Genomic DNA, 12,284 nt, shown 5'->3' on the forward strand with positions numbered 1-12,284 from the left:
AATTAACATTAAAAAAAATAAAAACAATATGGGATGCTCAACATCACTCATCATCAGGGAAAAACAAATCAAAACCGCAATGATATACCACACCACACCTGTTGAATGGCTAAAATTAACAACATAAACAACAGGTATTGGCGAGGATGCTGAGAAAGGGGAAACTTCTTGCACTGCTGGTGGGAATGCAAACTGGTGCAGCCACTCTGGAGAACAATATGGAGGTTCCTCAAAAAACTACAACTAGAACTACCCTATGATCCAGCAATTGCATTATTAGGTATTTACCCAAAGGATGCAAAAATACAGATTCAAAGGAGTACATGCAGCCCAATGTTTATATCATTATCAACAATAATCAAACCATGGAGAGAGCCCAAATGTCCATCAACTGATAAATGGAGAAAGAAGATGTGGTTGATATATGCAGTGGAATATTACACAGCCATCAAAAAGAATTAAAACTTAACCATTTGCAATGATATGCATGGAGCTAGAGTGTATTATGCCAACGAAAATAAGTCAGTCCGAGAAAGACAAATATCACACGACTTCACTCATATGTGGAATTTAAGAAACAAAACAAATGAACGTAAGAGAAGCAGGACAAAAAGAGAGAAGGAAGCAAACCAAAAGAGACTCTTAGAACAATCTGAGGGTTGACGGAGGGAAGGGGGTGGCGGGATGGACTCGATGGCAGATGGGCATTAAGGAGGACACTTGTTGGGATGAGCACTGGGTGTTGAGTGTAAGTGGTGAATCACTGAATTCTACTCCTGAAAACAGTGTTGCCCTGTATGTTAACTAAAATAAATTTTAAGACATATGGGAAATTGTTAGCTATCCTCTAATCCACCTGGGAAGGCTACGAGGAGGAAAGCATCATTCACTTAATATTTGAGAAATATTTTTATGTTATCATCAAGGACATCTTGGTAGGAGTTAGCTTTGGCTGCCACTGAAAACTCAAAAAGAGGATTTCTGTTAGAGAATCATGATCACCACATCTGGGAGTGAGGCTGAACACAGTTGTAGTGTCATCGACCCCACTGGCAGTCTGCTGAGACCTATGAAAGCCCTCTGAAGAATGATGTTCTTAGAGGCATAAAATAAAATGCGTACCATTTTAAAGGAATCCTGGGCTGCCTGGGTGGCTCAGTCAGTTAAGCGTCCGACTTTGACTCAGGTCATGATCTCACAGTTCGTGAGTTTGAGCCCCGCATCGGGCTCTGTGCTGACAGCTCAGAGGCTGGAGCCTGCTTTGGATTCTGTGTCTCCCTCTCTCTCTGCCCCTCCCCTGCTCATGCTCGCTCTCTCTCTCTCTCTCTCTCTCTCTCAAGAATAAATATTAAAAAAATATTTAAAGGAATCCTAATATATTAAAATACATTTATATGAATATTTTTAAAATTTAATATAGTAACACATGAAGAATTTTTAAATTATCACACTATATAATAAGATTGAGCCATGGGCTTCATAATATCATAATTTCCATGTGATGATCAGCATAAGCAATGTTTTGAGATATCTGCTACAATTTCATAATGTGATATGAAAATATCTGTGATTCTGTTTTGACTCGTGCTGCTAAAACTGCTGTGCTGTGCTATCCACATATATAATGTAAGAAAATGCTAAATTTCAGTTAGAAATTAGTGAAAAAAGATGTATTTTTTCCCATCAATGCTTGCAGATTCCCTAAGTTATACCGCTTGGAGTTCTGGGGACCCTAGTTCAAGAATTCCTAGATTAAGGCACATCCGCTTCCCAGACTTCAGTTTAGCAACTCGGTCCCTTGTACCTGTAACAACTTTAAGTGTTCCCAAGCCTCAGTCGCTCACTTGTCTCTTGAATTCATTCATTCTTTTGGCTTTTAAATAGCCAGTTCCTTAAGGACATGAAGACCTTTAGTCTAGGACTGAAAAGATTCGCAGCAGCTCCGAGAAGGGGGTCAGTGAAGGAAAGGATCTGCAGTTCCCTTGATTCTCTGAGCAGAGTTGTCCTTCTGTAGGTAGAAGGTTGCATCCTGCCTCACCCCATTGCAAGTGTTTCGTCCACTGGTCGAGCATTTTCTTTTCCTTTCAGTTGCGTGAGAACTCAGAAGCAATATTTAGGGTCCAGAGACTTGGTTGGGTCACTTTGTCTCTCTGGGATCATGTTTCTTCATCGGCTGGTGTCAGAGTAAAGCTGTGATTTCCAAATTCTGCAAAGGGGCTCTGCATTGCTCTCTGGAAGAGGGAAGAAGGCAGATTGGCAGGGATCTGAGCTCCCCACCCTAGCTTCAGTTATTTCATTCAATTACATACTGGAATTACATCTGAATAAAGAATTTTAAGGGGTGCCTGGGTGATGCTCAGTCGGTTGAGCATCTGACTTGGTTTTGGCTCAGGTCATGATCTCATAGTCATGGGTCGAGCTCTTCATCAGACTCCATGCTGAGCATGGAATCTGCTTGGGATTCTCTCTCTCTCTCTCTCTCTCTCTCTCTCTCCCCCCCCCGCCTCTCTCTCACTCACATGTCCTCTTCTCTCTCTCTCTAAACAATAAAAAAATGAATTTTACATATATATGTAATATACATATATACTTAACATATAAAAATATATAATATGTACTTAAAATCTTTATCCGAGTGGAATATACGTACCCTCATATACATTTTATATATCATATTTATGTAAGAAGTTTGAAAATCAGTATGCCAGATAAGCAGTCCACAAACATTTTGGTCCCAGAACCTCTTTATACTCTTAAAAATTATTGAGGATTCCAAGAGCTTTTGTTCATGGGGTTAGATCTATTGATATTTTTTATAGCTATTGATATTTATTATATTAAAACTTAAAATAGTTAATTGTACACCCAAAACTAATGTTATACTGTATGTTAACTGACTGGAATTCAAATAAAAACTTTAAAATGTTAAAATAGTTATATTTTCCAAAGAAAATTAGAAGAATTGCATTTTTACATTTTTGGAACTCTCTTTAAAATCTGGTTTGATAGAAAAAGATCCCAAAACCTCAAATGTGCTTCTACATTCAACCTTTTGTGATATCACATGTTATATAGTCTCTTGAAAACTTCACTGTACACTTAGGAAAGAAAGAGAGTGAGAAAGGCAAATATCTTCTTAGCGTTTTTTATGAAAATAGTTTTACCTCACACACACCCTGAAGAGGTCTCAAAGACCTCCCAGAGGTTGGTCTCCAGAGCATACTTTAAGAACCACTTCAGAGGTTCCTCAAAAAGTTAAAAATAGAACTACCCTAGGACCCAGCAATTGTGCTACCAGGTATTTACCCAAAGGATACAAAAAATACTAATTCGAAGGGATACATGTACCCAGATGTTTATAGCAGCACTATCAACAATAGCCAAATTACGGAAAGAGCCCAGATGTCCACTGACTGATGAATGGATAAAGAAGAAGTGGTATATATATACACAATAGAAAATTACTCAGCCATACAAAAGAATAAAATCTTGCCATTTGCAAAGACATGGATGGAGCTAGAGAGTACAATGTAAGCGAAATAAGTCAATCAGAGAAAAAACGAATACCATATGATTTCACTCATGTGTGGATTTTAAGAAACCAAACAAATGAACACAGGGGAAAAAGAAAGAAGAAAACCAAGAAACAGACTCTTACCTGTGAAGAACAAACTGATGGTTACCTGAGGGGATGTGTAGGGAGATGGATGAAATAGGTGATGGGGATTAAGGAGGACCCTTGTCATGATGAACACCTAGTATTGTGTGGAAGTGAATGACTACATTTTACACCTGAAACTAATATTACACTGTATTTTAACTAACTGGAATTTACATAAAAACTTGGGAAAGAAGTAAGAATCACTACACCTGGAGACATATACACTTGTGGCTACCTTGAGGCAGACCCAGCAACATGGACCTACACTTGTAACTCCTGGCAAGCTATTAGCAGAAAGGTTGGAGTCTTTTTGAGATATTCTCTTCCCCAGAGATCACATAATTTCACTTTAGGTCTTTGTAGGTATGTCAAAATAAAGAAACAGCCATCTGAAACCCTTTCACTAAAAGAGGAAGAAATTCATTCCATTTCTTATTGAAAGCATCCTTATGGGGTGCCTGGGTGGCTCAGTCGGTTAAGCGTCCGACTTCAGCTCAGGTCATGATCTCGCGGTCCGTGAGTTCGAGCCCCGCGTCGGGCTCTGGGCTGATGGCTCAGAGCCTGGAGCCTGCTTCCAGTTCTGTGTCTCCCTCTCTCTCTGCCCCTCCCCCGTTCATGCTCTGTCTCTCTCTGTCTTAAAAATAAACGTTAAAAAAAATAAAAGCATCCTTATTATAACATTATTTAACATAAATACCTACAAAGACAAGGCTGTGTGGGCCCCGGCAGATATGTGTCTGCAACATTCCCTTCTTGTCAATGCAGCAGTATCACTGAGATTTTTGCATCTTGTCTTGGAGGATGGTGCTTTGAAAGTTAAGGGTGATACATATTGTTGGTTTCTGACTTGGCCATTCAATCATCTGCTTGCTTTGATCACTTTATAAGTTCTGCCAGGAGCTAACTTCACCATGCTTTCTTGCTAAGAAACAACTGGAAGATACTGGTCACATGCTTGTTTTTTCCCTTCAAAATGTCTCTTTTTCATTGGTCGACACAGCATGTGGCCCAGTACCTTCCAGTTGCTAGTAAGCAAGAAGGGATGGCAAAGTGAGCTAATTTCTGCACTTCAGGAAACGGAGGCTAGCTGTGGTTGTTGGTCACCACTGTAATGTAAATGATGTCATAAATGAGCATGGGATATGAGGAGCCAAGAGTAAACTATCACACAAAGAATAGAATGACCTTGTGTAGCAATAAATCTCCTTTCCTAATCTCTTGCCAAGATATCGTCCCAACTTGAAGTGAGATCCTGGTACATTTTCACTCTAACAAAGGCCCTGTTTTACTGGAATGAAAGATAAGGTAGATATCTCATTTCTGAAGTTCATCAGGGTAGAAACCAAGTTTCTGTGTGTGTGTGTGTGTGTGTGTGTGTGTGTGTGTACTTGCCATACATTGAGCATTTGAAGGAAACATGGACTGCTCTGTCTACTGTATTACTTATGGATCTTAGATGCCATTAAAAGATGGCATGCCCTCATATTTTGTTATATATAGGATATGCAGTCTCCTACACATACTATATACCCTCATATATTGCTGGTGGGGATGTAAAATGTTGCCTGGAATTTTACATTTTGGAAAACAGTTCTGCAATTCTTCATAAAGTTAAGGATGGAGCTCCCATATGATCCTGAAATTTCACTCCAAGGTATATCCCGAAAGAATTGGAAACATATATCCACACAAAAACTTGTACATGCATGTTCAGAGCAGCATTGCTCATATAGCCGAAAAGTATAAACAACCCAAATGTATATCAACTGATGAGTATATAAACAAAATGTTTGATATAATGATATGATCCAGCCTTAGAAAGAAATAAGGTACTGATACCTGAGGGTGTCTAATACCTACAACAACATGGTGGAATTGTGAAAACATTATGCCAAGTGACAGAAGCCAGACACCAATGGTCATACATTGTATGATTCTATTTATATGAAATGTTTGGAATAGGCAAATCCATAGAGATAGAAAGTAGATCAGTGGTTGCAGGGATGGAGAAGAGGAGAATGGGGAATGACCACAGATGAGTGATATCTTCCTTTTGGGATGATGAAAATGTTCTGGAAGAAGATAGTGGTGATGGTTGCAAAACTCTGTGAATATACAAAAAAACCACTGAGTTGTATACTTTGAGAGGGTAAATGTCATGGTATGTGAATTATATTTCAATAAAAACCCACATTGGCTAGCTTAAGAAGAAAAAAATTTTTTTTTGAAGATATTAGTGACTCATTGAAAGTCCAAGAGGGCTAAGAGTGTCAGGTTTGTAGGCTATGTGCCTAGGAACAATAGTCTTATTACCAAGTGGGGGGTTCCATTGCCCTTAGCCTATGTCCAGCAGCCTGTACTTTCAATACTGGGCATAGGATGCCACTAGGTTGCCTGTCCCTACTGCCTCCGAAACAATGTCTCTTCACCATCCTGGATGCCACATGATACCTCCTTCTCTCCACCGTCTTCTGGGTCACAGGCATGCCTCATTGGCCCAGCACAGGCCAGTTGCCTCTACCTTGGCTGAAAGGGAGATTGTGAAAGAGAATTTCTAGCCTTTTCCTTGGGGAGGCAGAATTCCCAAGATGCAAAGTTCCTTAAATATTAGAAGTTTTTTTTTTTTTAATACCCATCAAAGAGCATGATAAATTTCCAGTGAAGGTGTCTTCTCACTTCAATATTATATAATTTCTACTTTAATGGTGCTTCTTTTATTTAGAAAAATTGGTGGGAACACTTATTCAAATTAATGGATGGGCACCTGGGTGGCTCAGTCAGTTAAACACCCAACTCTTTATCTCAGCTCAGGTCATGATCTCATGGCTTGTGAGACTGAGCCCCACATGAGACTCTGCACCATCAGTGCTTGGGATTCTCTCTCTCCTCTCTTTCTCTCTGCTACGCTTATACATGTGCACGCTCTCATCCCCTCTCTCTCAAATAAATCAACTTGAAAAAAAAGTGGAAAGCTGAGTTATGCAAGAGAACTTTGGGTGGCAAAATGGAGAAAGGAACAATGTAGTGAAGCAAAAGCTATTCATTTTTTCACTTACATATTCAACGAATAGCCATATATTTAAAACTATCTATGAATGTTAGGCTAAGCACAGGAGACACCGATACAAAAGTGAAGATCCAGCTCCTGATCTCTTTAGGCGACATGGACAGTCAAGCAAGTATAATGTGACAAGCAAAGTAATTGGATATTAACAGGAACACAGAAGAGGCATAACTATTAGAATAAAACCCCACCTTCCTCTTTTATTAACAAACGGAGCTCACTCTAAGTCCCAGGGAAAGCAAGGGCCATTTTATGGTCAATCGGAAAACCCTCCTCTCCTCCAATCACCGTCAAATTTACAGGGCAATAAATCAATCCTAGCAGAAGCTGGCTACATCAACCTAGTCACCTTTGCTCAGTGCTCCTCAAGAACCACCAAGGGATAGACATAGCAAATAAAGGGATACGGCTATGAGGTGAGTACTTTTCTCCATGCATGTGGTGTTTTGAGTAGTGTTCCTTTTTTATTTTAAATGTCCCTGTCTCCTCTGCAAAATGATCTGAACAACTCACACTTTTCTTTTGGACCTGATATTTTCTTCCTTTTCCAGAGACCATGAGGAGTGGGAATGAGATAGTGCATGAAGTCACAGGCTGACTGGAGAGATTGTGTGTGTGTGTGTGTGTGTGTGTGTGTGTGTGTGTGTAACAGACAGGGAGGGTTGAATCCAAGATGTTCCTCTCTCACTGGGAGAAAACTCTCACTGGGAGCTTCCTTCTGGAAGTTGTCTAAAAGTGCCATGGATTAGAAATACAATGAATGCATCTCTTTGGGCAGGGAGGGAAATGGTATACAATCATTAAGGTTTTTAATCATAATCTGGATTTTAATTATTCTAAAATTCTGTTTGATGAAAAGTGGCTCTGGGTAGGGAGGGTTTCTGAGTAGGAAAGACTTTCTACCTTTTGGAATCCCCACCTACCCACTTGCTGGCAGGATGGCAGTAGTCCCTGAGGCAGGAAAATGCCTAGGGTTGTCCTCTGAGGATCCTGAACTTCCAGAGCCTGTTCCCCTGGGAGGTGTTGAGCCTGCTCCCCTGGGAGGATTCAGAAGCTGTGGAAGAGGCATGTGCCTTGGGTTTGTAGAGGCTGGGAAGCAAAGTTTCCTCATGGAGAGACACAGTGCTTGGAGAAGGGAAGCTGAGTGACAGATAGAGTGTTTGCTGTGGTAGTGAGTCATGGGCTCTGTGTATAAGAAACAAAGTCATGTACTGTGAGCACATGGGGTGGGTCTCTCAGACTTCTTTCACTGCCTGAAATTTCACCATTGGAGATCCAGCCTCTAGATCTGTAAGCTCTACAGTCCAGGAGACATTGTGGAGAGAGTGAGAACACTCAAGGACTGGTTTAAGAAGCAGAGCCTCAGTGTTTGCCTCAGTTACACCACTAACCATGGTTAGGCACAATTCCTTAACATTGACATAAAATGGGCATCATGTTGCCTGCCTGGTCAACTTCAATGTAGGGGTATCATGGGAATATAATAACAAGATATATATCTTACAGGGATTAGAGTAAACCTTTGAAGAGTTTAGAGGAGAGATACCTAATAGATTTAGGCTAATATGAAAAGATAGTTAATAAACTCTACCTTCAATCCCAAGCCTCAATCCTAACTCCCTGCAACCCGTGGCAAATTATTTGTAGATCCTTGCTCCTTACCTCCATTTCAAAATTAAGGTGTTTTTTTGCTTGTCTTTTTACACATTAACCAAAGCCTGTCTCAATTAAAAAAATGAAGCTATACAGGTATGAAAATACTTACAGAAATGGCCATGGCATTGGGCCAGGGCTGAGAAGAACAGGGGTACAGGGAAATGCAAAGTTAAAAGAGAGGTGAAGTTTAAAAAAAGTAAGAAAGTCTGTTCACCTGGATTTATAGATTATTACTACACAGTTGTTGGTTTGGTATAGCTGGAACATAGGGGAGAGAAGAGGCAGGGCGGCGGGCATAGGAGATGTCATGAAGACTTGTGAATACAAAGCTAAAGCATTTATATTTTATTTGGGAAACCACTGAGGACTTGAATAGAGGAAAACTAAATGACCCCATTTGTGCAGAAGAAAGAGCAATCCATCTGCAGAGAGGAAGCAGAGAGCCGGGAGGAAGCTGTGGTCACAGTTCAGGCCAGAAATGATGGCCTGACTAAAGCATTTCCAGTAGGGATGGAGAGGAAGAAATAGATTTGAAAGATATTGGGAAAGGAGTCTGACTGAACTGGTGACTGGCTGGAAGGACTAAAAAAAAAAAAAAGAGGAGTCAAAAAATTTACTTAGGTTTTTGACAAAATTGTGATTCTGTTCTTCAAGATATTAATCATGTTAGGAGAGGCCAACTGGGCAGAATTGGCATAGGCTGGGACTGGGGTGTGGGGAGAGATGAGTGCAGGTTTAAGCATGCTGAATTTGGTGAAGTGTGTGGGGCATCCAGGTGAAACATCTAATAGGCGGTTGCACACATGAATCTGAATCTCTGAGCTAGAAATACAGATTACATTGTCCTCTGTCATATGAAGTCATGAGTCGTGGAGCTTGCTAAAGGAGAAAGGATAGTGGACCTATGTTGAAAATGTGGGACATATCAATAGTTAATGAAGCAAGGGACTAAAAGGAAATTGAAGAGGAACCAGAAACATGGGTGAAAACCAAGATTGAATGATAATCAAAAAATCCAACCATGGAGAAATTCAAAGAGGAGGAAGTGGTTGATAGTGCTGAATGTTTAAGAGAGTGCCCATTGTATTCAGCAGCTAAATCCCTGGTGACCTTGACAGGAGGAGTTTCCTTGGAATACAGGAAACAGACAACATGCCAGTATTATATGAGGAAACTAATACAGGCAGGGTGGAATTATCTTTTTGGAAAGTTATTTGTGGAAGGAAAAAGAAAGTTATGATGGTACCTAGAGAAGAACACAGAATCATCACCAGAGTTTAGGGCGACTTGGGATATACTTTTGAGGGGGAAAGAACACATTCAGAGGGAAAGGTTGATAATTCAAGAAAGAGGAAGGATAATTGGTGTAATAAGATTTTTGAGAAATTCATAGTGTGTGAGATCTATAGGATAGATACAAGGGTTATGCTTAGACAAGAGGATGGAAAACTCTTCCACTGAGAAGAGGGGAAAGGATAAGAATTTATCTAGATGTAGATAATTTTTATAGAAAAGCTTGGGTTGAGAAGCAGGGAGACGAAATAGTTTCTGTAAACTAGTTGTTTTGTTTGTGATGTTGGAGATGATTGAACTGAGAGTAGCAAACAGCATAGGTGACAAAGGTTGGAGCTTGAAAACAAGGATCAATATTTGAAATTTCCCCTAAGAGAAATGAGAGAAAGTGGCAAGATTGTCAGTCAGCATGAAGGTTCAGCATATTTGTCAGATTATGAAGCCAGTGGCATCTACATTGGGCTGAGTGCATAAACCCAGAAGGGAGAAGTTTGGATCAATGGCTTCATTGTATAGATTCAGTTAGCAGATAAGGGAGCAAGGAAGATGTGGGAAATAATAGCTATTGAGGCCTCCATCGGGGAAAGATGGTAGCCAGGTGGGACTAAGAAATTAAGAGGGAAGGGAACACAACAGAAGCCTCAATGTGATCAAAGAATAAGGAAACAGTGTAATGAGAAGGTAAAAGAGCATGAGCTTCTGCCCAGGAAATAGGAAGTACAGGCTAAGAGTTCAGAAGGGGACCAATTCTGAGGGGTGATAAGTTCCAGGGAATAGCCAATATGCAGGGGTAGTAAGAAGCGTAGTGATGGTAAAGAGTCAGCCAAGGAATGGCATGGTGAAGGCTGTCATGGAATTGTGAGGCATAGATATAATTTGAGGTTTACTATAATTAGAGCAGAAGAATGAGAGTAACTCCAGAATCTGACTTCATTTTGTAGATGGAGAAATGCACATCCAAATAGCTAAAATACCCATCTGTTGGTATGCAAGCCAGGACAAGAATTGAACTTCTTTGGTTCCCAGTTTATTACACACTCTAATACACCAAATATTTTAAAACATGGGTCTATGCATGATCAACAGGGCTACTGTGAGCCACCAAATTTATATGGGCTTGTGTGCTGTGATCATGCAAACAAGCATTGTGCTGGAGATCAGAATTAGGTTCATTTTTGTTGCAAGAGTCTTAACAGGTTTAGTCACTTCTGAACAATTAAACTCCTTACCATCATGGTATAAGAAGTGGAATAAGATGACTAGAATTCAGGTTTTCTTACTTTTTCCCTCCCTGAGTGTACCCTCTTCTCTACTGCCCAGGATAGGTGTGAGGATCAAAGTGGCATCTAGAAGGGCTTTGTGAGCCACCTTAAACCCTCATCTCTCTCCTCTACTCCATTCCACTCCTCCCTTCCTCCAGTTCTTTATGTCTGATATATTCTTTCCTTGGACAATACTCAATCCCTCTGCAGACAAAAAAGACAGGAGGCTTAGAGGTGTTAGACGCACAGACTAGAGTTCATTGTAAACACTGTAATGGATGGAAACCAATATTCTCTTGATTATATAAAGAGGAATGCTTATAATCAAGTCATCTTGCAAATAAGTTCACATTCTAATCATGATGCCTATCTTTTGGATTGATGGGGTTTGTGGTTTGCTTAAATGCTATTATCTGTGTCCATCTAGATGGCAAGGAATCTGAGTGTGTTGGAAGTCCTTCTGATCATCTTCTTCCTAACTATACTCGCCTTAGATATCTTCTTGATGCTTTTGGTGTTGGGAAATCCTTCAGGTAAGGAAGATGCTTGTTGCTTTGGGGTTGGAAGGATTGGTAAAGAAAGTCCTCTCTGGTTGCCAAAGCCATCATTATATTTCTTCACTCTTCAGCATGGCACCACATTGCATTATTCAAAATCCACATCCACAACTAATTTAAGTCAATTTTCAAAAGACAAGTGTTCTTTTTCTATACCAAATGCTTTAATGATAGTGATGTTCAGGATCTTCTGATGAAACTCTCATTTGATGAAAATTTAACAAGATGCAAAATTAGGCTCATTGGATTTCTGTCCTTCAATCCAGTCATGAAGCCTTCAAAGAGAAAGAACAGTTGAGGTAACAGTGCCCAATCCCATTACATCACGGAAAAGGAAGTTAAGTTACAGGCAACTTGAGGGCTGATTAACTTGGCCTAAATAGATCTATTATAATTAGCTTCCAGCCCATATTCTGATTGAAATAACTATGATTTCTTCATCAATACCTTTGAAACTGTTCTCTCTCACACAGAAGCCTCAAACAGAATGCCCTCTCCTTCATGAACACATGATACTCTAAATAATAAAATAATAGTGTGTAATACACAACCCTATCCCTAATTAAAACAGAATTTGAGGTTTATTTTGCTTGATGAAGTTCACTTTCTAAATGTAGGTTAGGCATGCATTGAAAAGAAATTGTGCTGAGAGCAGAGCCTACCTACTCAATCTCTTTTCACCACTGTCCACAGTAAACATTAGGGCACTTTCTAGGAACAGTTATGTCTTTGAAAGAAGATTTGAAAACCATGGATATAAACTGTTTTTAGCCTATTACTACCTTTTCCGT

The 12,284-nt window shown here is 39.9% G+C and overlaps 1 protein-coding gene across 1 annotated transcript in view; it reads left to right on the top strand.

The window, feature by feature from the left end:
- The first annotated feature begins 6,492 nt into the window (after window positions 1–6,492).
- LOC115509277 (probable maltase-glucoamylase 2) overlaps window positions 6,493–12,284 on the top strand; it is a 93,663-nt gene continuing 87,871 nt past the window's right edge. The window contains exon 1 of the mRNA XM_030308599.1: window positions 6,493–11,469. Coding sequence (XP_030164459.1) covers window positions 11,364–11,469 — 106 coding nt within the window. The 5' untranslated portion in view covers window positions 6,493–11,363. The remainder of the gene's footprint in view (window positions 11,470–12,284) is intronic.

Source organism: Lynx canadensis, chromosome A2 (assembly GCF_007474595.2).
Source record: "Lynx canadensis isolate LIC74 chromosome A2, mLynCan4.pri.v2, whole genome shotgun sequence".
NCBI classification, from domain to species: domain Eukaryota; kingdom Metazoa; phylum Chordata; class Mammalia; order Carnivora; family Felidae; genus Lynx; species Lynx canadensis.